The 25,497-nt window shown below is 46.7% G+C and overlaps 1 protein-coding gene across 1 annotated transcript in view; it reads right to left on the bottom strand.

The window, feature by feature from the left end:
* slc9a2 (solute carrier family 9 member 2) overlaps window positions 1-25,269 on the bottom strand; it is a 34,030-nt gene extending 8,761 nt beyond the window's left edge. The window contains exons 1-8 of the mRNA XM_029646675.1: window positions 24,628-25,269; window positions 16,351-16,565; window positions 15,516-15,764; window positions 2,243-2,493; window positions 1,812-2,029; window positions 1,441-1,640; window positions 1,268-1,357; window positions 1,053-1,123 (exon numbers count right to left, since the gene is read on the bottom strand). Of these exons, the coding sequence (XP_029502535.1) occupies window positions 1,053-1,123; window positions 1,268-1,357; window positions 1,441-1,640; window positions 1,812-2,029; window positions 2,243-2,493; window positions 15,516-15,764; window positions 16,351-16,565; window positions 24,628-24,907 (1,574 nt within the window). The 5' untranslated portion in view covers window positions 24,908-25,269. The remainder of the gene's footprint in view (window positions 1-1,052; window positions 1,124-1,267; window positions 1,358-1,440; window positions 1,641-1,811; window positions 2,030-2,242; window positions 2,494-15,515; window positions 15,765-16,350; window positions 16,566-24,627) is intronic.
* Window positions 25,270-25,497: the final 228 nt, after the last annotated feature.

The following is a 25,497-nucleotide window of genomic DNA, read 5'->3' as shown; positions in this document are numbered from 1 at the left end:
AAACATTATCACAGACACTCACAGACAGAAGCATTTCATAATACCCATGGAAGCAATATTAAAATGATACCTTGGTGTTCACATAGAGTTATAGAAACTGGATAGATGTAAGCTCCTCCCAAAGCCCTCCAAAAGGCTAAGTGGCTTATGTTCATGGAAACAAAAGAAGAGAGGGAATAGAGCTGTGCTTTGCTTCATGGGATGAAGACAAGTTCTGACTAGCAGAGTTGACCTAAGATGACTTAAAAAGGACTCCAGACGAACTCGTTCTGGTGTAGAGAGGGGGGTAGTGAGGATATGGGTCATAGAGGGGGTGGGGGTGTATTGTTACAGTGGAAGGACTGTACATTTCTTTGGGGCATAGTGGGAAGTAGAAGCCACTCATGAGGATGTTGCAGCTCAAAGGAACACAACACTGAATTCTGGCTTTCACAGCCAGAACAATGGCAACAACAAAACAAAGGCGGCAGACAGGAAAATCTAGAACGCAAGTTGATCTACAGAAAAACTTTAATCTCACCATCAGTTCACTAGGGAAACAGGTAGGGACTGAGCTATCAAATGCAATGTTAAAAGGAAAGTAAATATACAACTGGTGACATTTGATTAATATGAAGCAGCAGAAGTCACTTCCTCCATGTCATCTTTACTGCTCGTTAAACACAGGTTACGTGAAGGCAAATGATGCCCCTAAGGAAGTCACTTTCAAGTAAGTAGACAGCAGATGGATGAAAGGAGATGAGGAAGACACATAATAAAAAGAAAAACACATACAGTACCAGTCAAAAGTTTCAAGGGTTTTTCTTTATTTTTACTATTTTCTACATTGTAGAATCATAGTGAAGATATCAAAACTATGAAATAACACATATGGAATCATGTGGTAACCAAAAAAGTGTGTGTCCAAACTTTTGGCTCGTACTGTATATAACAGTTTTTCACCTTGTCGGCCCGTGTATTCGACCTGCCGCCCTAAACTATGCTACCCTGGGAGTAAATGGACAGGAAGTCACAGGACAGGAAGTGATGAAACAGGAAAAGGAAGCTCTTACTTGTCCTTCCAGTAGTAGTGGCTCCACTGGCCACAGAGGTCCTCTACCCCAGCGATGGTGTGCTCTATGAGCTGAGGGATGAAAGGGGTTACAGGTGGCTACACACACAGTGAGCCAGAACATAGCGCTACACTGCAGACCTGAACTGTGTACTGTACAGTAAAAACAACAAGCCACTGACAAGAAAAACAAACAAACGCTAGTTATTGACCTACCCTGGAGTGGATCTCTACGTTTATGGTCTCCAGGTTGCGGTTGGTTCTGCGGACGTTGATGAACTCGATCAGGGGCCGTATGCTGATTCCCTGAGCAGGAGATGAATGGTTCTGATCAGGTAGATAGTACTAAACCAGGCGTCTAGATGCCTTTTGGATGACTTGTCTCCTACCTGGATGAAGACTGTGAACATGATCATACAGATGGTGGTGGTGACAAAGAGTTTCTTGCGGCCGATGCTGTCTGGCAGGGTGAAGACCAGGGCAAAGGAGATTGCCCCTCGCAGGCCACCATAACCTAGAATAAACTGGTCCTTGAAGTTGAAGGGGATGGTTCGGAAAGGGTTAATGATCTGGGTCAGCACCAGGACACCTGGGAGGAGTAGAGGTAAAGGGCGAAAGGTTAAAGGTGAGAATCAGGATCTTTCACTCCATATTCAAACTGATAAGCCTGAGTAAGGCATTGCACAGATTGGCTCATCTTTGTAAGTTAACTCACAACACACTTTGCCACACACACACACACACCCTCTCCCCCTCGTACCCAGGCCTCTCCACACTAAGGCCAACAGTAGCGTGAACATGATGTAGCCCCAGTTCCACTCGTGTTCTGTTGTTATGGTGACCACACCCAGGAAGAAGAAGATGAGGGTTTCTGAGATGGTGCCCAACATCTTGACCACATGGCGGATAGTGGTGCAGGACCGCTGGGAGACATTCTCCTCCACATAGTACTTCATGGTCAGGGCACAGGTCACAATGCTGTGGACAGACAACACAGAGTCGTCAGTGCTGTGTGTGTTTTACTGTATGCATGTGTGTTTTCATGCGTGTATACATGTGTGTGTGTGTGTGTGTGTGTGTGTGTGTGTGTGTGTGTGTGTGTGTGTGTGTGTGTGTGTGTGTGTGTGTGTGTGTGTGTGTGTGTGTGTGTGTGTGTGTAGGCCCAATGTGCATGCTCATTCGTCCACTCACGCCATAATACTGGAGATGGAGAACAGCTCTGCTACCAGGTAGGCCAGATAGCTGTACATGAAGATAAAGAGGGGTTCTATCTCCCTGACGTTAGAGGTGAAACGTGTGGTGAAGGAGGCTACGAAGCCAAAGATGACACCAAAGCCCATACCCCCCAGGCCCACCACGAAGAACCTAGCCACGCCCAGAAATACATCGACCGGCTCCACCACTGGCATATCTGCTACGAAGGTAAACATGTTGTACAGCACCTGCAGAGAGAGACATAGAGAGAGACATAAATATATATAGAGAGAGAGACATAGAGAGAGACAGAAACATAGTGAGAGAGAGAGAGAGAGAGAGAGAGAGAGAGAGAGAGAGAGAGAGAGAGAGAGGGACCCACACAAAGAGAGGGGGAAATGGAAGTTAGACATTGCAGAACATAATTACATGTGCTCACAATCACACACACATGGAGAGAGAGATGGAGAGGAAGAGTCAGTCAGACAGACAGAGGTCTGACCCATGCCTGAGGTCATAGGTCAGACACAAGGGTCAAAAACTCCAATGACTTTATTGTCCTGATAAAGTTGTGTGTTTGAACTGCTGTGTTTACTGTGTGATATTTACACAGCACCTAGCATGGCTCGTGAACAAAAGAACACAGTGGCAAGAAAGAGCCTTCAATTGTTTTTGTGACTGTTCCAACTTCAATATTAATGATAAAGGAAACCTGGGTGGAACTTCACCCTACCGTTCATAAATAGGAAATCATCATACAGAGCCTTTGGAAAGTATTCAGACCCCTTGACTTTTTCCACATTTTGTTAAGTTACAGGCTTATTCTAAAATGTATTAAATCTTTATTTCCCCCCTCATCAATCTACACACAACACCCCATAATGACAAAGGTTTTTATGCATTTATAAAAAAATATATATAAAAAATTGCCCCAGTCTGAGGTCCTGAATGCTCTGACAGAAGGTTTTCATCAAGGATCTCCCTGTACTTTGCTCCGTTCATCTTTGTCTCGATCCTGACTAGTCTCCCAGTCCCTGCCGCTGAAAAACATTACCACAGCATGATGCTGCCACCACCATGCCTCACCGTAGGGATGGTGCCAGGTTTCCTCCAGATGTGACGCTTGGCATTCAGGCCAACAAGTTCAATCTTGGTTTCATCAGACCAGATAATCTTGTTTCTCATGTTCTGACAGTCTTTAGGTGCCTTTTGGCAAACTCCAAGCGGGCTGTCATGTGCCTTTTACTGAGGAGTGGCTTAAGTGTGAACATTCTACATAAAGGCCTGATTGGTGGAGTGCTGCAGAGATGGTTGTCCTTTTGGAAGGTTCTCCCATCTCCACGGAGGAACTTTGGAGCTCTGTCAGAGTGACCATCGAGTTCTTGGTCACCCCCCTGACCAAGGCCCTTCTCCCCTGATTGCTCAGTTTGGCTGGGCGGCCAGCTCTAGGAAGAGTCTTGGTGGTTCCAAACTTCCTCCATTTAAGAATGATGGAGGCCATTGTGTTCCTGGGGACCTTCAATGCTGAAGAAATGTTTTTGGTACCCTGCCCCACATCTGTGCCTCGACACAATCCTGTCTCGGAGCTCAATTCCCTTGACCTCATGGCTTGGTTTTTGCTCTGACATGCACTGTCAACTGTGGGACCATATATAGACAGATGTGTGCCTTTCATAATAATGTCCAATCAATTGAATTTACCACAGGTGGAATCAAGTTGTAGAAACATCTCAAGGATGATCAATGTAAACAGGATGCACCTCAGATCAAAGGGTCTGAATATTTATGTAAATAACTTATTTCTGTTTTTTATTTTTAATACATTTGCAAACATTTCTAAAAACATGTTTTCGCTTTGTTATTGTAGAGTATTGTGTATAGATTGCTGAGGAAAATGTTTCATTTAATTCATTTTAGAATAAGGCTGTAACGTAACAGACAAAATGTGGAAAAAGTCAAGCGGTCTGAATACTTTCCAAAGGAACCGTATATTATATACAACATGTAAAGTGTTGGTCCCATGTTTCATGAGCTGAAATAAAAGATCACAGAAATGTTCCTTACGCACAAAAAGCTTGTTTGTCTCAAATTTTGTGCACAAATGTGTTTACATCCCTGTTATTAGTAAGCATTTCTACTTTGCCAAGATAATCCATCCACCTGACAGGTGTGGCATATCAATAAGCTGATTAAAGAACATTATCATTACACAGGTGCACCTTGTGCTGGGAACAATAAAAGGCCATTCTAAAATGTTTTTTCACACAACACAATACCACAGATGTTTTGAGGGAGCATGCAATTAGCATGCTGACTGCAGGAAAGTCAACCAGAGCTGTTGCCAGAGAATTGAATGTTCATTTATCTTCTATAAGCTGCCTCCAACGTAATTTTAGAGAATTTGGCAGTATATCCAACCGGCCTCACAACCGCAGACCACGTGTAACCACGCCAGCCCAGGAACTCCACATCCGGCTTCTTCACCTGCGGGATCGTCTGAGACCAGCCACCTGGACAGCTGATGAAAATGTAGGTTTGCACAATCAAGGAATTTATGCACAGGTTGTCAGAAACCGTTTAGGGGAAGCTCAACTGCGTGTTCGTTATCCTCACCAGGGTCTTGACCTGACTGCAGTTCGGCATTGTAACCAACTTCAGTGGGCAAATGCTCACCTTCAATGTCCATTGAAGGAGAAGTGGAAGTCCATTGAAGCTGGAGAAGTGTGCTCTTCACGGATGAATCCCAGTTTCAAGTATACTGGGCAGATGGCAGACAGAGTGTACGGCGTCGTGTTGGCGAACAATTTGCTGAAGTCAATGTTGTGAACAGAGTACCTCATGGTGGCGGTGGGGTTATACTGTAGTATGGGCAAAGCATCAGCTATGGACAACGAACACAACTGCATTTTATGGATGGCAATTTAAATGCACAGAGAGACCGTGATGAGATCTTGAGGCCCATTGTTGTTCCATTCATCTGTCACCATCACCTCATGTTTCAGCATGATAATGCACAGACCCATGTCACAAGGATCTGTACACAATTCCTGGAAGCTGAAAATTTTCCAGTTCTTCCATGGCCTGCATACTCACCAGATATGTCACCCATTGAGCATGTTTGGGATGCTCTGGATCGACGTGCATGACAGCGTGTTCCAGTTCCAGTTCCAGCCAATATCCAGCAAATTCGCACAGCCATCGAAGAGAATGTGGGACAACATTCCACAGGTCACGATCAACAGCTTGATCAACTTTATGTGAAGGAGATGTGTCGCGCTGCATGAGGCAAATGGTGTTCACACCTAGATACCGACTGGTTTTCGTTTGTATTCTTGTTCAGTGTACTTCAGAATCCTTCATTTCTGAGAGTTGATAGACGTTAGACCTATTGATCAGTACGGTGTTTATAGATGTTAGACCCGTTGATCAGTACGGTGTTTATAGATGTTAGACCTGTTGATCAGTACGGTGTTTATAGACGTTAGACCCGTTGATCAGTACGGTGTTTATAGACATTAGACCTGTTGATCAGTACGGTGTTTATAGATGTTAGACCTGTTGATCAGTACGGTGTTTATAGATGTTAGACCCGTTGATCAGTACGGTGTTTATAGATGTTAGACCTGTTGATCAGTACGGTGTTTATAGATGTTAGACCCGTTGATCAGTACGGTGTTTATAGATGTTAGACCCGTTGATCAGTACAGTGTTTATAGACATTAGACCTGTTGATCAGTACGGTGTTTATAGACGTTAGACCCGTTGATCAGTACGGTGTTTATAGACATTAGACCTGTTGATCAGTACGGTGTTTATAGATGTTAGACCCGTTGATCAGTACGGTGTTTATAGACATTAGACCTGTTGATCAGTACGGTGTTTATAGATGTTAGACCTGTTGATCAGTACGGTGTTGATAGATGTTAGACCTGTTGATCAGTACAGTGTTGATAGATGTTAGACCTGTTGATCAGTACGGTGTTTATAGACATTAGACCTGTTGATCAGTACGGTGTTTATAGATGTTAGACCTGTTGATCAGTACGGTGTTGATAGATGTTAGACCTGTTGATCAGTACGGTGTTTATAGACATTAGACCTGTTGATCAGTACAGTGTTTATAGATGTTAGACCTGTTGATCAGTACGGTGTTTATAGATGTTAGACCTGTTGATCAGTACGGTGTTGATAGATGTTAGACCTGTTGATCAGTACGGTGTTGATAGATGTTAGACCTGTTGATCAGTACGGTGCTTATAGATGTTAGACCCGTTGATCAGTACGGTGTTTATCGATGCTAGACCCGTTGATCCTGTAATGCCATCCTGCTTTGACCCGAATTGTGTAGACTTGCCCCCAGGACACTGAAGTTAGAATTAGCTGATCCTAGACCTGTACCCCTGGTACAGTTCTGTGTTTGTACTGAGAATGTGACAGACAGGGGAACGGATGGAGCTTTCTAAGCTCATTTGTTTATCAGCTTTCTGTTGATGTTTCTGACTGTGTTAGTTCCTTATTGAATGGTATGTTTGCAGATGTGTCTGGAATTCAAGACACATATTCCAGGACTGACAGATGAATGTATGCATACACTCATTGATGTCAGGATTTGGCCAGGGTTGTTCCGGTTTTTGGTCACTAGATGCCCCCATTGTGCCTTTTGACCTTTTGTTTTCCCTTGATCCCCATTATTATTTGCACCTGTGCCTCGTTTCCCCTGATTGTATTTAAACCCTTTGTTTTCCTCAGTCCTTTGCTCTGTGTTTGTATGTTAGCACCCAGCCCTAGTATTCTGTTAACTCTTGTTGATCCCGGTGGACGCTCTTGTGGAGTTCTGTTTTTTGTTCTTGTTTATTTATTTTTGAGTATCTTTTGAGGCTTTTTGTGCTATACCTACCACCTTGTGGATTTACCTTTTTTGTCTTGGAGGATTACCTTTGTTCTTGTGGAATTCCTTTTGAGGTTGTGGAGTTACATGTGTTCCTGAAGGACTTCACTTTTTACTACATTAAATACACCGTCTCAAGTACTGCTGTGTCTGCCTCATCATCTGGGTTCTGCCGACTATTCGTGGCTCAGTTGGTTAAGTGACTGTTTCTCACTCCGGAGACCCGGGTTCGTAACCGGGTCCTGACAGAAACACAGAGACAAAAATGAACCCAGAGGCAGCCAGTTCCCAGGACCTTGTTGCCATGCTGTCCCACCACCAGGAGACTGTCCAACGCCACGAAGCCGCCCTGGTTCAGCAAGAGGCCTTAATGGCTAGACATTCTCATCTTCTGTCGGAGATGCTGACTTCCATAAAGCAGATATCTGATCGACTTACCTCGGCAACAGTTCCCGTCCCAGTACCTCAGATTCACGTACCCATGGCAGTTAACCCTCTGGCTGAACCTCGCCTTCCACCTCCCCAACGGTTCTCAGGTGATCCAAGTGCTTGTAAAGGGTTTCTCACCCAATGTTCTCTCTCCTTCGAGCTGCAACCCTCGTCGTTCCCCACCGACCGGTCTAAGATCGCATATATCATCACCCTGCTGTCGGAAAAAGCCCTGGCCTGGGCTACTGCTGTGTGGGATGCCCATAGTTCCTGCTGTGCCAGCTACTCTGCCTTTGCTGAGGAATTCAAACGAGTGTTTCAAGGCCCAAGCAGTGGTCCTGACTCAGCCAAACAGCTCCTGACTCTCCACCAAGGTCGGGCGCAGCGTGACGGACTATGCCATCCAGTTCCGCACGGTGGCAGCAGCGAGTGGTTGGAACAACGAGGCGCTCACTGTGTGCTTTCTGAAAGGCCTTTCCGACACTATCCAAGATGAACTGGCCACTCGGGAACCACCGGACAATCTCGAGTCCCTGATCAAGTTGGCCTCACGCATTGACCAGCGTCTGAGAGAGAGAGAACTCAACCGTAGACCTCTAGCCCCTATCAGTCCCAGCTCCGAGTCCCCACCTTTATCCTCGCTGGCTCCACCGGAACCCATGCAGATTGGACGCATCTCCCAGGCTGAGAGAGACCGCCGGATGAGGGAGCGACGCTGTCTATATTGCGGCAAACCGGGCCATTTCCGTTCCACGTGTCCCGGGCTCCAGGGAAACGCTCTGTCCCGTACAGACCGGGGGAACTGTAACGGGAAACATAACCTCCTCCCATCCGTCCAACTCCCGTCTGCTCATTCCAGTCACCCTTTCCTGGGACAACCACAAGCTTCACCTTCAAGCCTTGGTAGACTCTGGAGCCGCAGGTAACTTCATGGATGGTGTCTGGGCGAAGGAGAATGGCGTTCCCTTTGAACCTCTAAGTGACCCCATGAGGGTTACTACATTGGATGGAAGCCCTTTGGGATCTGGACTTGTCACTCATGTCACTACCTCCTTGCGACTTTCAGTTTCACAACACAAGGAATTGATGAACTTTCATTTGATCTCCTGTTCCGAGTTCCCTCTCGTCCTTGGATACCCCTGGCTTCACAGCCATAACCCTCACATCGACTGGTCTGTGGGCACTATCAAGCAGTGGGGTCCTACGTGCCAAGCTACATGTATTTTCCCGAATTCCCCGAGTTCTACTCCCGAGTCTTTAGAATCCATCAACCTGACCCGAGTTCCCAAGTGTTACCATGACCTCAAACTGGTATTTAGCAAACAGAGGGCCACCATGCTACCACCCCATAGACCTTATGATTGCCCCATCGAACTGTTTCCGGGCACTTGCCCCCCAGGGTCGGATCTTTTCCCTATCTCCACCCGAACGAGCTGCTATGGATACCTACATCAAGGACGCTCTGGAAGCAGGCCTCATGCGTCCATCCACCTCCCCGGCGGGAGCAGGGTTTTTCTTTGTGGCCAAGAAAGACGGTGGATTACGTCCTTGCATCGACTACCGGGGACTCAATGCCATAACCGTCCGTAACCGTTACCCGCTACCCCTTATGGCCACAGCCTTCGAGCTGCTCCAGGAAGCAGTTGTTTTCACTAAGCTTGACCTGCGGAACGCATACCATCTTGTGCGGATCAGACCTGGTGACGAGTGGAAGACCGCGTTCAACACGCCTACTGGTCACTATGAATACTTGGTGATGCCCTTCGGCCTGACCAACGCCCCAGCGGTGTTCCAAGCGCTCATAAACGATGTGCTTAGGGATATGCTTAACATATTTGTGTTTGTTTACTTGGATGACATCCTCATCTTTTCGAGCTCTCTTCAAGAACACACAAAGCATGTCAGACAAGTACTCAAACGCCTCCTAGACAGCCATCTGTACGTTAAGCCGGAAAAATGTGAATTCCATTCATCCCGAGTACAATTCCTGGGATTTGTAGTGGAACCCGGTCGAGTCCAAATGGACCCCAGGAAGGTAGGGGGCGGTAGCGGATTGGCCCACCCCAAATCCGTTAAGGAAGTTCAGCGTTTCCTGGGCTTCACAAACTTTTACCGCAAGTTCATCAAGAACTTCAGCTTGGTGGCAGCCCCTCTCTCAGCTTTAACCAAGGGTGGCAATGCAAGGTTTTTGTGGGGAAGAGAAGCTGACGGCCTTCCCAGGACTCAAGCAGCGCGTCCTCTCTGCTCCCATCCTGATACTACCGACTACGGATGAACCGTTTGTGGTGGAGGTAGACGCCTCAGAGGTTGGTGTTGGAGCTGTCCTGTCTCAGAGGGGTGAAGACAAGAAGCTTCATCCGTGCGCTTTCTTCTCACACCGGCTTACCCCGGCTGAGAGGAACTACGATGTGGGGGATCGTGAACTCCTAGCGGTTAAGATGGCATTGAAGGAATGGAGACACTGGCTCGAGGGGGCTTCTCACCCGTTTCAAGTGCTTACGGACCACAAAAATCTGGAGTATATCCAGCAGGCGAAGCGGTTGAACTCTAGACAAGCTAGATGGTCTCTTTTCTTCAATCGATTCCAGTTTATCCTCACCTATCGGCCCGGGTCGAAGAATCTCAAACCGGATGCCCTGTCCCGAGTCTACGCTCCTGCCATTCGAGATGACACGGACATGCCTGTCCTTCCTGCTGCTAAGATCGTGGCTCCGATTTCGTGGCAAGTTGAGGATACCGTGAGACGAGCTCAAGCTATCGAACTGGACCCGAAAGGGGTCCTGCCAATCGGTTGTTTGTCCCCAAGGCAGTGAGGACTCAGGTCCTTCTGTGGGGGCACTCCTCTCGCCTCACCTGTCACCCGGGCGTAGGTCGCACCTTGGAGTTCATCCAGCGTAAGTTCTGGTGGCCTACCATAAGAGAAGACGTTGCCTCTTTCGTCAATGCCTGCCCCGTGTGCTGCCAGGGCAAATCTTCTCACCTCCGCCCTCAAGGACTCCTTCACCCTTTACCTATTCCCCACAGACCCTGGTCCCATATCTCGTTGGACTTTATTACTGGCCTTCCTCCATCCCATGGCAATACTACTATCCTAGTCATAATCGACAGGTTTTCAAAGGCGGCCAGGTTCGTCCCTCTGACTAAGTTACCTTCTGCCAAGGAGACGGCTGAGTTGGTAATTAATCATGTGTTCCGAGTCTTCGGCATTCCTCAAGATATGGTTTCTGACAGAGGTCCCCAGTTCGCCTCAAGGTTTTGGAAGGCCTTCTGCCAACTCATGGGTGCTTCTGCCAGTCTATCTTCAGGGTACCATCCGGAGTCCAACGGCCAAACAGAGAGGATGAATCAAGAGCTGGAAGCCACCCTCCGATGTATGACTCGTAACAACCCGTCCACATGGTCGTCCTTCATTGTTTGGGCCGACTACGCGCACAACACCTTGCGCTCCTCCTCCACTGGTATGTCCCCGCACGAGTGTCAGTTTGGCTATGCCCCTCCATTGTTCCCGGACCAGGAGGCAGAAGTCAGAGTGCCTTCAGCCTTGAAGTTCGTCAGACGCTGTCGGCTTATGTGGAGGAAGACCCGTCTTAATCTTATGCGTTCCTCACAGAGGTACCAACAACAAGCCAACAGACGTCGCCGTCCCGGGCCTACCCTGCGCCCGGCCAGAGAGTCTGGCTCTCCACAAGAGACTTACCACTACGGGTGGAGTCTCGCAAGCTGTCCCAAAAATACATCGGCCCCTTTAAGGTTGCCAGGAGAGTTAACCCAGTTTCTTATCGCCTACACTTACCCAGATCCCTTAAGATTAATCCCACATTTCACATTTCCTTATTAAAACCTGTTGTTTTTTCTCCCCTCCGCCTCGTGTCATTGGAGGCCAGCCGGCTTATACCGTCCATCGGATACTGGATTCCCGCCGGGTGCAGCGGTCCTGGCAGTATCTGGTGGACTGGGAAGGCTACGGTCCCGAGGAGCGCTCCTGGGTTCCTGCCAAAGACATACTGGACCCTGACCTCATTCGTCAGTTCAGGGCTCTCCACCCTGAGAGAGCTGGTAGGAACGTCAGGAGCCGTTCTAGGGGGATTCTGTCAGGATTTGGCCAGGGTTGTTCCGGTTTTTGGTCACTAGATGCCCCCATTGTGCCTTTTGACCTTTTGTTTTCCCTTGATCCCCATTATTATTTGCACCTGTGCCTCGTTTCCCCTGATTGTATTTAAACCCTTTGTTTTCCTCAGTCCTTTGCTCTGTGTTTGTATGTTAGCACCCAGCCCTAGTATTCTGTTAACTCTTGTTGATCCCGGTGGACGCTCTTGTGGAGTTCTGTTTTTTGTTCTTGTTTATTTATTTTTGAGTATCTTTTGAGGCTTTTTGTGCTATACCTACCACCTTGTGGATTTACCTTTTTTGTCTTGGAGGATTACCTTTGTTCTTGTGGAATTCCTTTTGAGGTTGTGGAGTTACATGTGTTCCTGAAGGACTTCACTTTTTACTACATTAAATACACCGTCTCAAGTACTGCTGTGTCTGCCTCATCATCTGGGTTCTGCCGACTATTCGTGGCTCAGTTGGTTAAGTGACTGTTTCTCACTCCGGAGACCCGGGTTCGTAACCGGGTCCTGACAATTGATCTCTATTTCCTGCTTTGTGCTGGCTAATCCTGTCTGAGTGATCTGTTTAGTAATGTTGCCACTGGTCAGTAATCTAATTATAGTGACCTAGTATCCTGGTTTGTGCCTCTCTGGTTATTTAACTATTTGTCCTGGCAGAGGCAGGTGCACTCATTAGTTTGCTGGCTAGTGACCTGGTTAGTGCCCTGGTTAGTGCATTACAACCCTGGCTAGTGCCCTATTACCACACCTTGTCTCTCTCTCTTTCTCTCTGTGTGAACCAGCAGTACTACTCCCTCAGTAGGGGCCACACCCCATCTCTCTCTCTCTCTCTCTCACTCACTGTGTGTGTGTTCAGATACTGACTACACACACACACAACACATACAAATCAAGAAACACTCTGACAGTCTTTTATATTTGGACTTCCCTGGACACATAAGCTGCTAGAGCCAAAGAGCCTGGGAGTGGATAGATACTACGGCACCACTGAAACCAGAGCTCAGTCTTTACAGAGAACACAATCACCAGAGAGGTGAAATACAGACAGAGGTTTGACTCAGTTCAACACACTGTTGTATCTTGTTTCGTCTCTATTGCCATCGTTGTCCTGGCTGGAAGACTGTTCAGTGAAGGGGTACCCTAAGTCCATAGAAAGTCCATAGGGCTAACTGGCTAGCTGGCTAGCTAGCCACAAAGAATTGGTAGCTACACACGAAACCTTGCATAACCTTCGTTTTAGGTCATTTTTTCCTGTTTAACGAGCTGGTTAGCCAGATTATTACGATTCACATATCTATCTGATAGTTATGAAGTAAGTATATCTTGTTTGGTCTCTATTGTTGTCATTGTCCTGCCTGGAAGAAGGGTCCGTGGCTGGAAGAAGGGTCAGTGAATGAGGAGGTGCAGCGTGAGGTAATACAGTAGGGGGAGGTGCAGCATGAGGTAATACAGTAGGGGGAGGGGGCATGAGGTAATACAGTAGGAGGAGGTGGAGCGTGAGGTAATACAGTAGGGGGAGGTGCAGCGTGAGGTAATACAGTAGGGGAGGTGCAGCGTGAGGTAATACAGTAGGGGGAGGTGAGCGTGAGGTAATACAGTAGGGAGAGGTGAGCGTGAGGTAATACAGTAGGGAGAGGTGAGCGTGAGGTAATACAGTAGGGAGAGGTGAGCGTGAGGTAATACAGTAGGGGGAGATGCAGCGTGAGGTAATACAGTAGGGGAGGTGAGCATGAGGTAATACAGTAGGGAGGTGCAGCGTGAGGTAATACAGTAGGGGAGGTGCAGCGTGAGGTAATACAGTAGGGGGAGGTGCAGCGTGAGGTAATACAGTAGGGGAGATGCAGCGTGAGGTAATACAGTAGGGAGAGGTGAGCGTGAGGTAATACAGTAGGGGAGATGCAGCGTGAGGTAATACAGTAGGGGAGGTGCAGCGTGAGGTAATACAGTAGGGGAGGTGAGCGTGAGGTAATACAGTAGGGGGAGGTGAGCGTGAGGTAATACAGTAGGGGAGGTGCAGCGTGAGGTAATACAGTAGGGGGAGGTGCAGCGTGAGGTAATACAGTAGGGGAGGTGAGCGTGAGGTAATACAGTAGGGAGAGGTGAGCGTGAGGTAATACAGTAGGGGGAGATGCAGCGTGAGGTAATACAGTAGGGAGAGGTGAGCGTGAGGTAATACAGTAGGGGGAGATGCAGCGTGAGGTAATACAGTAGGGGGAGGTGCAGCGTGAGGTAATACAGTAGGGGAGATGCAGCGTGAGGTAATACAGTAGGGGAGATGCAGCGTGAGGTAATACAGTAGGGGAGATGCAGCGTGAGGTAATACAGTAGGGGAGGTGCAGCGTGAGGTAATACAGTAGGGGGAGGTGCAGCGTGAGGTAATACAGTAGGGGGAGGTGCAGCGTGAGGTAATACAGTAGGGGGAGGTGAGCGTGAGGTAATACAGTAGGGGGAGGTGCAGCGTGAGGTAATACAGTAGGGGGAGGTGCAGCGTGAAGTAATACAGTAGGGGGAGGTGCAGCGTGAGGTAATACAGTAGGGGGAGGTGCAGCATGAGGTAATACAGTAGGGGGAGGTGCAGAGTGAGGTAATACAGTAGGGGAGGTGCAGTGTAAGGTAGTGTACATATTGAGAAACATCCAGTGACTCAGGGGGAGCACGGTAGTGAACATATTGAGAAACATCCAGTGACTCAGGGGGAGCCCGGTAGTGAACATATTGAGAAACATCCAGTGACTCAGGGGGAGCACGGTAGTGAACATATTGAGAAACATCCAGTGACTCAGGGGAGCACGGTAGTATACATATTGAGAAACATCCAGTGACTCAGGGGGAGCCATGTAGTGTACATATTGAGAAACATCCAGTGACTCAGGGGGAGCCATGTAGTGTACATATTGAGAAACATCCAGTGACTCAGGGGGAGCCATGTAGTGTACATATTGAGAAACATCCAGTGACTCAGGGGGAGCACGGTAGTATACATATTGAGAAACATCCAGTGACTCAGGGGGAGCCATGTAGTGTACATATTGAGAAACATCCAGTGACTCAGGGGGAGCCATGTAGTGTACATATTGAGAAACATCCAGTGACTCAGGGGGAGCACGGTAGTATACATATTGAGAAACATCCAGTGATTCAGGGGGAGCCCGGTAGTGTACATATTGAGAAAGAACCTATTATTAACACTAAGCAGGCAGTTCAGTGACTGGTCCTGATACTTCCTTCTGTCCTCTCATCCATGTTAAGACCTAGTTTGAACAAGAACATTGTGTTGACATGGGACTGGAAGGATCAGCAGTATGGGTGTTTGTTTGAGTGTTGCATGTGGTTGGAAGGGCTACCGGTCTGTCAAAGCTTTGAATTACGCTGACTAAACTGTGCCACTAGCACCAGCACATTAGGAACGGTTTAAGTGTCTTGTTTCTGGTGCTTTGCTGACCTATAAAACAGCACTCAGCCTGGGGTGTGTGATGTCATTGGCATGTTATGAGAACAATCAGTCGAAGGCACAGAACCAAAGAATGCAGTTATCCAGACAGGCTGACTTCACATGTAGCAACATGTGTCTCTTCGTAACACTCTATCTCTCTTCTGTCTGCACCTGCATGTACACTTATTCACTCTGCCAAGCATCATGATGTACTACTGCTCACAACAGGGACACCTTGTTGAATAGGCATTTCCAGAACACAACAATGTACTCATTGGGTGCTGCACATCTGACACACACACACACGCGCACATGCACGCACACGCACACACACACACACATGCGCACACACACACACACACACACACACACACGCACACGCACACACACACACACACACACACTCACCACAGTGACAGCATCGTTGAACAGGCACTCTCCAAACACCACGATGTAGAGCTGCTCGTTGACAGAGACATCCTCGAACACGCTGAGCACGGCCACTGGGTCCACAGCTGAGATGATGGCTGCAAACAGCATGTTCTCCTGAAGGTTAATGTCCTGCACCTCAAACGCCTCGATCTGACACACTGCATACAGAGACATCCCTATCCCAATGCTGTTCCACAGGGTGCCCACCACCGCAAACCAAAGCACCTGTAGGCAGAAGATGGTATGGGAACTTCCATTGTTCAATGAGGCATAACGTGAATCATTATATGGCAAATGGTTCACCTAACAGAATGGAATAAAGCAAGTATATTTCTGTATTGGTTGAAATGTACACTAATTCTTAGAGTCAGTTTTCCCAGACACAGATGAAACCTATTCCAGGAATAAAAAGCACTAGAGCCCTTTCTTTATTTTTTATTTTTTCATTTTACCCCCTTTTCTCCCCAATTTCGTTGTATCCAATTGTTAGTAGTTTCTATCTTGTCTCATCGCTACAACTCCCGTACGGGCTCGGGAGAGCCGAAGGTCGAAAGCCATGCGTCCTCCGAAACACAACCCAACCAAGCCGCACTGCTTCTTAACACAGAGTGCATCCAACCCGGAAGCCAGCCGCACCAATGTGTCGGAGGAAACACTGTGCACCTGGCGACCTGGTTAGCGTGCACTGCGCCCGGCCCGCCACAGGAGTCGCTAGTGCGCGATGAGACAAGGATATCCCTACCGGCCAAACCCTTCCTAACCCGGATGACGCTAGGCCAATTGCCCATAATTAATATTGGTATTAGCGCACCGTTCCCACGTTCTCGAAGAACGGTCGCGTGGGCATAAAGTATCCAGACTCCAGTACGATGGGAGGCAGCATGAAGAGGAAGAAGACATTGTAGCTGAGCACAGCAGGGGGCTCCTCGTGGACAGAGTGCATGATGGCCCCTACGATCAGCCCAATACTGATCAGGAGACATGACTCTGGGACCCAGAAGGTAATCTTGTGGTACACATGGAAACCTGTGAGAGAAAGAGGTTGAAGGTCAGATACTGTACATGACAGATACACTATATATACAAACGTATGGGGACACCCCTTCAAATGAATGGATTCGGCTATTTCAGCAACATCCGTTGCTGACAGGTGTATAAAATCGAGCACACAGCTATGCAATCTCCATAGACAAACACTGGTAGTAGAATGGCTTTACTGAAGAGATCAGTGACATTCAACGTGACACCTTCATAGGATGCCACCTTTCCAACAAGTCAGTTCGTAAAATTTCTGTCCTGCTAGAGCTGCCCCTGTCAACGGTAAGTGCTGTTATTGTAAAGTGGAAACGTCTAGGAGCAACAGTGGCTCAGCCGTGAAGTGGTAGGCCACACAAGCTCACAGAGTGGGACCGCCAAGTGCTGAATCGTCTATCCTCGGTTGCAACACTCACTAGCAAGTTCTAATCTGCCTCTGGAAGCAACGTCAGCACAAGAACTGTTCATCGGGAGCTTCATGAAATGGGATTCCATGGCCGAGCAGCCGCACACAAGCCTATGATCACCATGCGCAATGCCAAGCGTCGGCTGGAGTGGTATGAAGCTCATCACCATTGGACTCTGGAGCAGTGGAAACGCGTTCTCTGGAGCAATCAATCACGCTTCACCATCTAACAGTCTGACAGACGAATCTGGGTTTGGGGGATGCCAGGAGAACGCTACCAGTCCGAATGCATAGTGCCAACTGTAAAGTTTGGTGGAAGAGGAATAATGTTCTGGGGCTGTGTTTCTTGGTTTGGGCTAGGCCCCTTAGTTCCAGTGAAGAGAAATCTTAACGTTACAGTATACAGTGCCATTCTGGACGATTCTGTGCTTCCAACTTTGTGGCAACAGTTTGGGGAAGGCCCTTTGCTGTTTCAGCATAACAATGCCCCAGTCCACAAAGCGAGGACCATACAGAAATGGTTTGTCGACATCGGTGTGGAAGAACTTGACTCGCCTGCACAGAGCCCTGACCTCAACCCCATCGAACACCTTTGGGATGAATTGGAACGCTGACTGCGAGCCAGGACTAATCACCCAACATCGGTGCCTAACCTCACTAATGCTCTTGTGGCTGAATGGAAGAAAGTCCCTGCAGCAATGTTCCAACCTCTAGTGGAAAGCCTTCCATATTAATGCCTATGATTTTGGAATGAGATGTTCGACGAGCAGGTGTCCACATACTTTTGGTCATATAGTGTATATGCCAGGCTCTAGAACACCCTGTGGTCTTTATGGGCCTACACATGAGACAAACATAGATGGGTTTACAGGTTTACATTTAAGCAATAAGGCACGAGGGGGTGTGGTATATGGCCAATGTACCATGGCCAAGGGGTGTTCTTATGTAACACGCAACGCGGAGTGCCTGGATACAGCCCTTAGTCATGGTATATTGGCCATATCCCACAAACCCCCGAAGTGCCTTATTGCTATTATAAACTGGTTACCAATGTAATTAGAGCAGTAAAAATACATGTTTTGTCATACCCGTAGTATATGATATAACACGGCTGTCAGCCAATCAGCATTCAGGGCTCAAACCACCCAGTTTATAAGTACACATATAGCATGTGGTACTTTGTCCTCTGTAACTCAAGAGTTGTTGATAGAGCATGGTGCTTGCAACACCAAGATAGTGGACTCGATTCCCAGGACTACCCATACCTAAAGAAAGTAGAGCATGGTGCTTGCAACGCCAGGATAGTGGACTCGATTCCCAGGACTACCCATACCTAAAGAAAGTAGAGCATGGTGCTTGCAACGCCAGGATAGTGGACTCGATTCCCAGGACTACCCATACCTAAAGAAAGTAGAGCATGGTGCTTGCAACGCCAGGATAGTGGACTCGATTCCCAGGACTACCCATACCTAAAGAAAGTATGCATGCATAACTGTAAGTTGCTTTGGATAAAAGCGTCTGTTAAATGGAATATATTACATTATATTATATTATGAATGGTATACATGGCATGGGAGATGTCTCCTCTAGAGGTTATGGTAAGTTTTGAATTTCCCCCTCAAATGGTTAAGGTTAGGATAGATATATGAACCCTAGATCTGTGTCAAAGGGCAACTTCTACTACTGCCAATATGTTTTTCATTCCCATCAGCAAGGGTGTAGGAGCCGGGGGAACAGTGGGAACTGTTCACTAAGGTTACGGTTAGGGTTAGCTTTAGAATAAGACTTAGGGTAAGGGTCAAGGTTAGGGTTAGGGTTAAGTCTAGTGTTAGAATAAGGGTTAAGGTTAGGGCTAGAGCTAGAGCTATGGTTAATAGATAGTTAGTTGAAATGTTACTGACAATCTATAGAGCATCTACAGATGGACTATGCACATAAAGTGTTACTGTAATTGTTGTTGGCAACGACAAAGTTTAAGTATAAAGTGTATGAATGTTAGAATGAACGTGAACAACTATAGGCTTTCTCCTGGCTAGTAGCTATTTAGTTAGCTTTATATTTACAGTTGAGTTATTTTTTAGCTGTGTCAGGTTTTATCTAACTAGCTAAAGCTGGGTAGTTCTGGCTGTGTGAAAAACCGATAGTGAATGCTTTGAAACCATGAATACTTGCTTGCTAGTACAGAATTACTTGCACAATTACTTCCTAGGGGAAGATCTTAATTTCATACTCCTTGCGTACTCTCTCTTCGTAGCCTTCTCAAAACCCATTGGAGGAGGTCAGAGGGGAGGGATTTCTGGCTTTCTCATCCAATGGGTTTTGAGAAGGAGATGAGGAGAGAGGACGCTTAGAGTATGAAATGGGGATCTTCCCTTAGTCTTCATCATGGATGTACCACTAGTCAAGCTTTTCATACTGCATCCCCCAGCATCCGCCCGCACCGCTCCCACCCACTACTGCAAGAACTGGTCCCAAACCCACCCTCAGTCCCGCAATGTTATTGTAGGTGTATGTGACACAGCTCACTTGCCAGCCATGGTCCCAGCAAAATCAAAATGCACAAAAATAAACATAGAAATAGGTAGCATTCCCAGAAATTCTCACATGGCCCATTATATTAAGCTATCAGTATTACCTGCTGTATCAGCCAATAGTCTAGACGTAGTTTGAAGAGAGCAGACACTCTCGAGCTCCCTTTTAGAAGGATGATTTTCAGACAGAGACAAATAAATATGTAATCAATCTATTTAGTAAATAAAAAGGTGCAATGCTCGTTCACCATGGTAGCATATGCGCGCGTTGGGCCTTTTCCTTTTCAATGATGAATAAATATCAATATTTATTTACAGACACTGTAGTAAACTATAATCTATTCATATTTAAGTTAATTTCCTTGGAAAGATAACTGCCACGTGATTCTCCGCCCATGCATAGGCAGCCTACTCTATTTCATTCAGACCACACACATACTAGGCACACTTGATCTCACACCCTCAACTAAGAGAGGAGAGGTAGTCTACTGAACATGAAGCAGCAAATTCTGAGTGTGTGAATAATGATACAAAGTGGTACATTTAATAACAACAGGTAGGCTAGGCTAACGCATACAAAGGTAACAGAGACACAGTGCAACATACCGGCACCATGAGACCGCACTCATCCAACTCTATAAGGCCATAAGCAAACAAGAAAATGCTCACCCAGAAGCGGCCCTCCTAGTGGTCGGGGACTTTAATGCAGGCGAACTTTAAAAAGTTTAACCAAAGTTTAACCAGCATGTCCATGTGAGGGAAAAAAACTCTAGACAACCTTCACTCAATACACAGAGAGGCATACAAAGCTCTCCACCGCTCTCCATTTGGCAAATCTGACCATAATTCTATCCTCCTCATTCCTGCTTACAAGCAAAAACTAAAGCAGGAAGTACCAGTGAATCGTTCAATACGAAAGTTGTCAGATGACGCGGATGCTACGCTACAGAACTGTATTGCTAGCACAGACTGGACTATGTTCATTCATTCAACGGCATTGAGGAGTATACCACCTCAGTCATTGGCTTTATCAATAAGTGCATCGACGACGTCGTCCCCACAGTGACTGTACGTACATATCCCAACCAGAAGCCATGGATTACAGGCAACATCCGCATTGAGCTAAAAGTTAGAACTGATGCTTTCAAAGAGTGGGACACTAATCCGAACACCTATAAGAAATCCCGCTATGCCCTCAGACGAACCATCAAACATGGAAAGCGTCAATACAGGATTAAGACTGAATCCGACTACACCGGCTCTGATGCTCGTCGGATGTGGCAGGGTTTGAAAACTATTACGGACTACAAAGAGAAACCCACACGCGAGTTGCCCAGTGACGCGAGCCTGCCAGACACGCTAAATGCCTTTTATGCTCGCTTCGAGGCAAGTAACACTGAAGCATGCACGAGAGCACCTGTGTTCAGTGTTCAACACCGTTGTGCCCATGAAGATCATCACTAAGCTAAGGACCCTGGGACTAAACACCTCCCTCTGCAACTGGATCCTGGACTTCCTGACGGGCCTCCTCCAGGTGATAAGGGTAGGCAACAACACGTCTGCCACGCTGATCCTCAACAATGGGGCCCCTCAGGGGTGTGTACTTAGTCCCCTCCTGTACTCCCTGTTCACCCATGACCACGTGGACAAACACGACTCCAACACCATCATTAAGTTTGCTGATGACACAACAGTGGTAGGCCTGACCACCAACAAGGATGAGACGGCCTATAGGGAGGTGCTCAGAGAACTGGCAGTGTGGTGCCAGGACAACAACCTCTCCCTAAATGTGAGCAAGACAAAGGAGCTGATCGTGGATTACAGGAAAAGGCGGGCCGAACAGGCCCCCATTAACATCAACGGGGCTGTAGTGGAGCGGGTCGAGAGTTTCAAGTTCCTTTATGTCCACATCACCAACGGTCTATTATGGTCCAAACACACCAAGACAGTTGTGAAGGGAGCACAACAAAACCTATTCTCCCTCAGGAGACTGAAAATATTTGGCATGGGGCACCAGATCCTCAAAAAGTTCTTCAGCTGCACCATCGAGAGCATCCTGACCGGTTGCATCCACCCACTGATATGGCAACTGTTTGGCATCTGACCGTAAAGCACTACAGAGGATAGTGCATACGGGACAAGTGCATCACTGAGGCAAAGCTTCCTGACATCCAGAGTCTATATAATAGGCAGTGTCAAAGGAAAGCCCATAAAAATGTCAGAGACTCCAGTCACCCAAGTCACAGACTGTTTTCTCTGCTTCCGCATGGCAAGCGGTACCAGAGCGCCAAACATAGGACCAAAAGGCTCCTTAACAGCTTCTACCCCCAAGCAATAAGGCTGCTGAACAGCTAATCAAATGGCCACCGGACTATTACATTGACCCCCTAATTTGTTTTGTACACTGCTGCTACTCACAGTTTATTATCACTTCACTCCTACCTACATGTACAAATGACCTCTAACCTGTACCCACACACGCTGACTCGGTACCAGTACCCCTGTATATAGCCTCGTTATTGTTATGTTATTGTGTTACTTTTTTAAAATTTTTTTACTTTAGTTTATTTTGTAAATATTTTCTTAACTCTTCTTGAACTGCACTGTTGGTTTAGGGCTTGTAAGTAAGCACTTGTTGTATTCAGCACATGTGACAAATAAAGTTTAATTTGATTTCTGTATTTTGAAAGTTATACAGTGGGGAGAACAAGTATTTGATTCACTGCTGATTTTGCAGGTTTTCCTACTTACAAAGCATGTAGAGGTCTGTAATTTTTATCATAGGTACACTTCAACTGTGAGAGACGGAATCTAAAACAAAAATCCAGAAAATCACATTGTATGATTTTTAAGTAATTAATTTGCATTTTATTGCATGACATAAGTATTTGATCACCTACCAACCAGTAAGAATTCCGGCTCTCACGGACATGTTAGTTTTTCTTTAAGAAGCCCTCCTGTTCTCCACTCATTACCTGTATTAACTGCACCTGTTTGAACTCGTTACCTGTATAAAAGACACCAGTCCACACACTCAATCAAACAGACTCCAACCTCTCCACAATGGCCAAGACCAGAGAGCTGTGTAAGGACATCAGAGATAAAATTGTAGACCTGCACAAGGCTGGGATGGGCTACAGGACAGTAGGTAAGCAGCTTGGTGAAAAGGCAACAACTGTTGGCGCAATAATTAGAAAATGGAAGAAGTTCAAGATGACAGTCAATCACCCTCGGTCTGGGGCTCCATGCAAGATCTCACCTCGTGGGGCATCAATGATCATGAGGAACGTGAGGGATAAGCCCAGAACTACACGGCAGGACCTGGTCAATGACCTGAAGAGAGCTGGGACCACAGTCTCAAAGAAAACCATTAGTAACACACTACGCCGTCATGGATTAAAATCCTGCAGCACACGCAAGGTCCTCCTGCTCAAGCCAACGCATGTCCAGGCCCGTCTGAAGTTTGCCAATGACCATCTGGATGATCCAGAGGAGGAATGGGAGAAGGTCATGTGGTCTGATGAGACAAAAATAGAGCTTTTTGGTCTAAAATCCATTCGCCGTGTTTGGAGGAAGAAGAAGGATGAGTACAACCCCAAGACACCATCCCAACCGTGAAGCATGGAGGTGGAAACATCATTCTTTGGGGATGCTTTTCTGCAAAGGGGACAGGACGACTGCACCGTATTGAGGGGAGGATGGATGGGGCTATGTATCGCCAGATCTTGACCAACAACCTCCTTCCCTCAGTAAGAGCATTGAAGATGGGTCGTGGCTGGGTCTTCCAGCATGACAACGACCCGAAACACACAGCCAGGGCAACTAAGGAGTGGCTCCGTAAGAAGCATCTCAAGGTCCTGGAGTGGCCTAGCCAGTCTCCAGACCTGAACCCAATAGAAAATCTTTGGAGGGAGCTGAAAGTCCGTATTGCCCAGTGACAGCCCCGAAACCTGAAGGATCTGGAGAAGGTCTGTATGGAGGAGTGGGCCAAAATCCCTGCTGCAGTGTGTGCAAACCTGGTCAAGAACTACAGGAAATGTATGATCTCTAATTGCAAACAAAGGTTTCTGTACCAAATATTAAGTTCTGCTTTTCTGATGTATCAAATACTTATGTCATGCAATAAAATGCTAAGTAATTACTTAAAAATCATACAATGTGATTTTCTGGATTTTTGTTTCAGATTCTGTCTCTCACAGTTGAATTGTACCTATGATAAAAATTACAGACCTCTACATGCTTTGTAAGTAGGAAAACCTGCTAAATCGGCAGTGTATCAAATACTTGTTCTCCCCACTGTATATCTTGAAAACTTCATCGCTGACATGCAAACCATTTTGGCAATATGTCAACAATGGACTAATGAAACAAATACCAAAAGATAGCTTCGGGGTGGAACTGTCCTTTAAGTCTAGTGGGTCTGTTGCATGTGTTAACTTCATGCAAGGAAGAGGCACCCATGATTATATATTTATTGTGTAGTGGAGGTTGATTCATTTCCGTTAGACCTTTCATGTCTACCTTTGTTTTTGTATTAAAATATTTTTAAACTGTGCATGTTGCTGGTTATTATCACAGTATAATAACTGTATTATACATTGAAAATATTATGTTAAGGCTCAACCCATACAGTATGTAGAGGGGCAGTAGTAACAACCTGACATAGGGGAACTGAGAAAAATACTAGTAAATGAATCATACGGTAGCAGAGAAAGAGTACAAAATGGATGTTTAATCCAATATATATAACAGTCACACTGGTATTCCATCCAGTATGAAAGGCTATGGCCCCAAGACTGATTGGACTGTACCAGTGTAAGTGCCCCTCTGCAAGGTCCCCGTTAGCCCTGTAAATGTGCCCAATTGTAAGTTACTAATTGTCTGTATCCTTTTCTCAAAATTCACTAGAAAAAACATGGGATCTGCATGCCAGCCGAACCCCATAGCAAAATGTGTCCCCCATAATGTCTGAGTCAACCCTACAGTATGCCCTTGCCCATCAGGAATGTCACACCTTACCACGAAACTGAGGTGACTTGAAGATTGAACGGGCAAATACCTTACCTCGTATTATTTCTCACTGAGTTGTTTGTCCATGGTTGTTTACTTTGCTTACCAATCTTGGCGAATGACGCGAGCAGCACCCAAAGCGTGACCTCAAACGGCACCTGTATACGGGCATAATCCATTGTGAAGACCGGGAGATTCGAGTTCTCCGCGTCGGGAAACGCTTGTGGACCCCCCGCTGGCTTGACAGGGGGTAGGACGGTCACGGAACCAGGGGGTTTGGGTGGAATCTCCGTGTATGATCCACATGGTAGACTAAGGATAACCAATCCGATGGTTAAAAAGTGAACTGCCAGTTTCATCTGGCTAAATCCTCCCATAGTACTCATACAACCAATATATTTAAAACCTACTTGATTGAGAATTGATAAGCAGCTTTGAGCTATAGGAAGTCTACAGAAGTCGGGTGGGTGGCTGAGCCCCTCACGCACGCACTCACTCCATCCAAGGCTACGGAGTCAAAAGCCCGAGAACAGCGGTGGCACTTCATGAACTCCAAACTTCACCAAATGCCATTATTTATTATAAAGTCAAGAGTGCAATCCACAATAAAACAATGATACAATATACTATACTTCTATGCTTAAAATCAACACTGTAGGATAGAACACATTCCAGTTTGCCAAACAAAGTGTTTCTCCCAAACGGACTGTTTTTGGTGATGACAGCCCTTGACTACTACCTATCTGCTACCTGCACCTGTGGCGCGTGAACGCACATTCCGATAGGGGCTGGGCGCGGCCCGGAACAGTTCTGATTGGAGCAGCGCTCAGGAAAATTACAAAAGACCGCCTGATTGTCTTTCGGTCACTGAAGTTTCGGTAGGCCTATAGGCTATTCAATGGGCACTTTCCTTTTCCTCATAGTTTCGGGACCTGGGTTTCAAGTTTCAACTGTACAGCTGCTAAACAAAGGAATG

This window comes from Oncorhynchus nerka, linkage group LG3 (genome assembly GCF_034236695.1).
Source record: "Oncorhynchus nerka isolate Pitt River linkage group LG3, Oner_Uvic_2.0, whole genome shotgun sequence".
Classification (NCBI taxonomy): Eukaryota; Metazoa; Chordata; class Actinopteri; order Salmoniformes; family Salmonidae; genus Oncorhynchus; species Oncorhynchus nerka.
The sequence above is the reverse complement of the archived record's forward strand: the minus strand, read 5'-3'. Positions and strand labels throughout refer to the sequence as shown.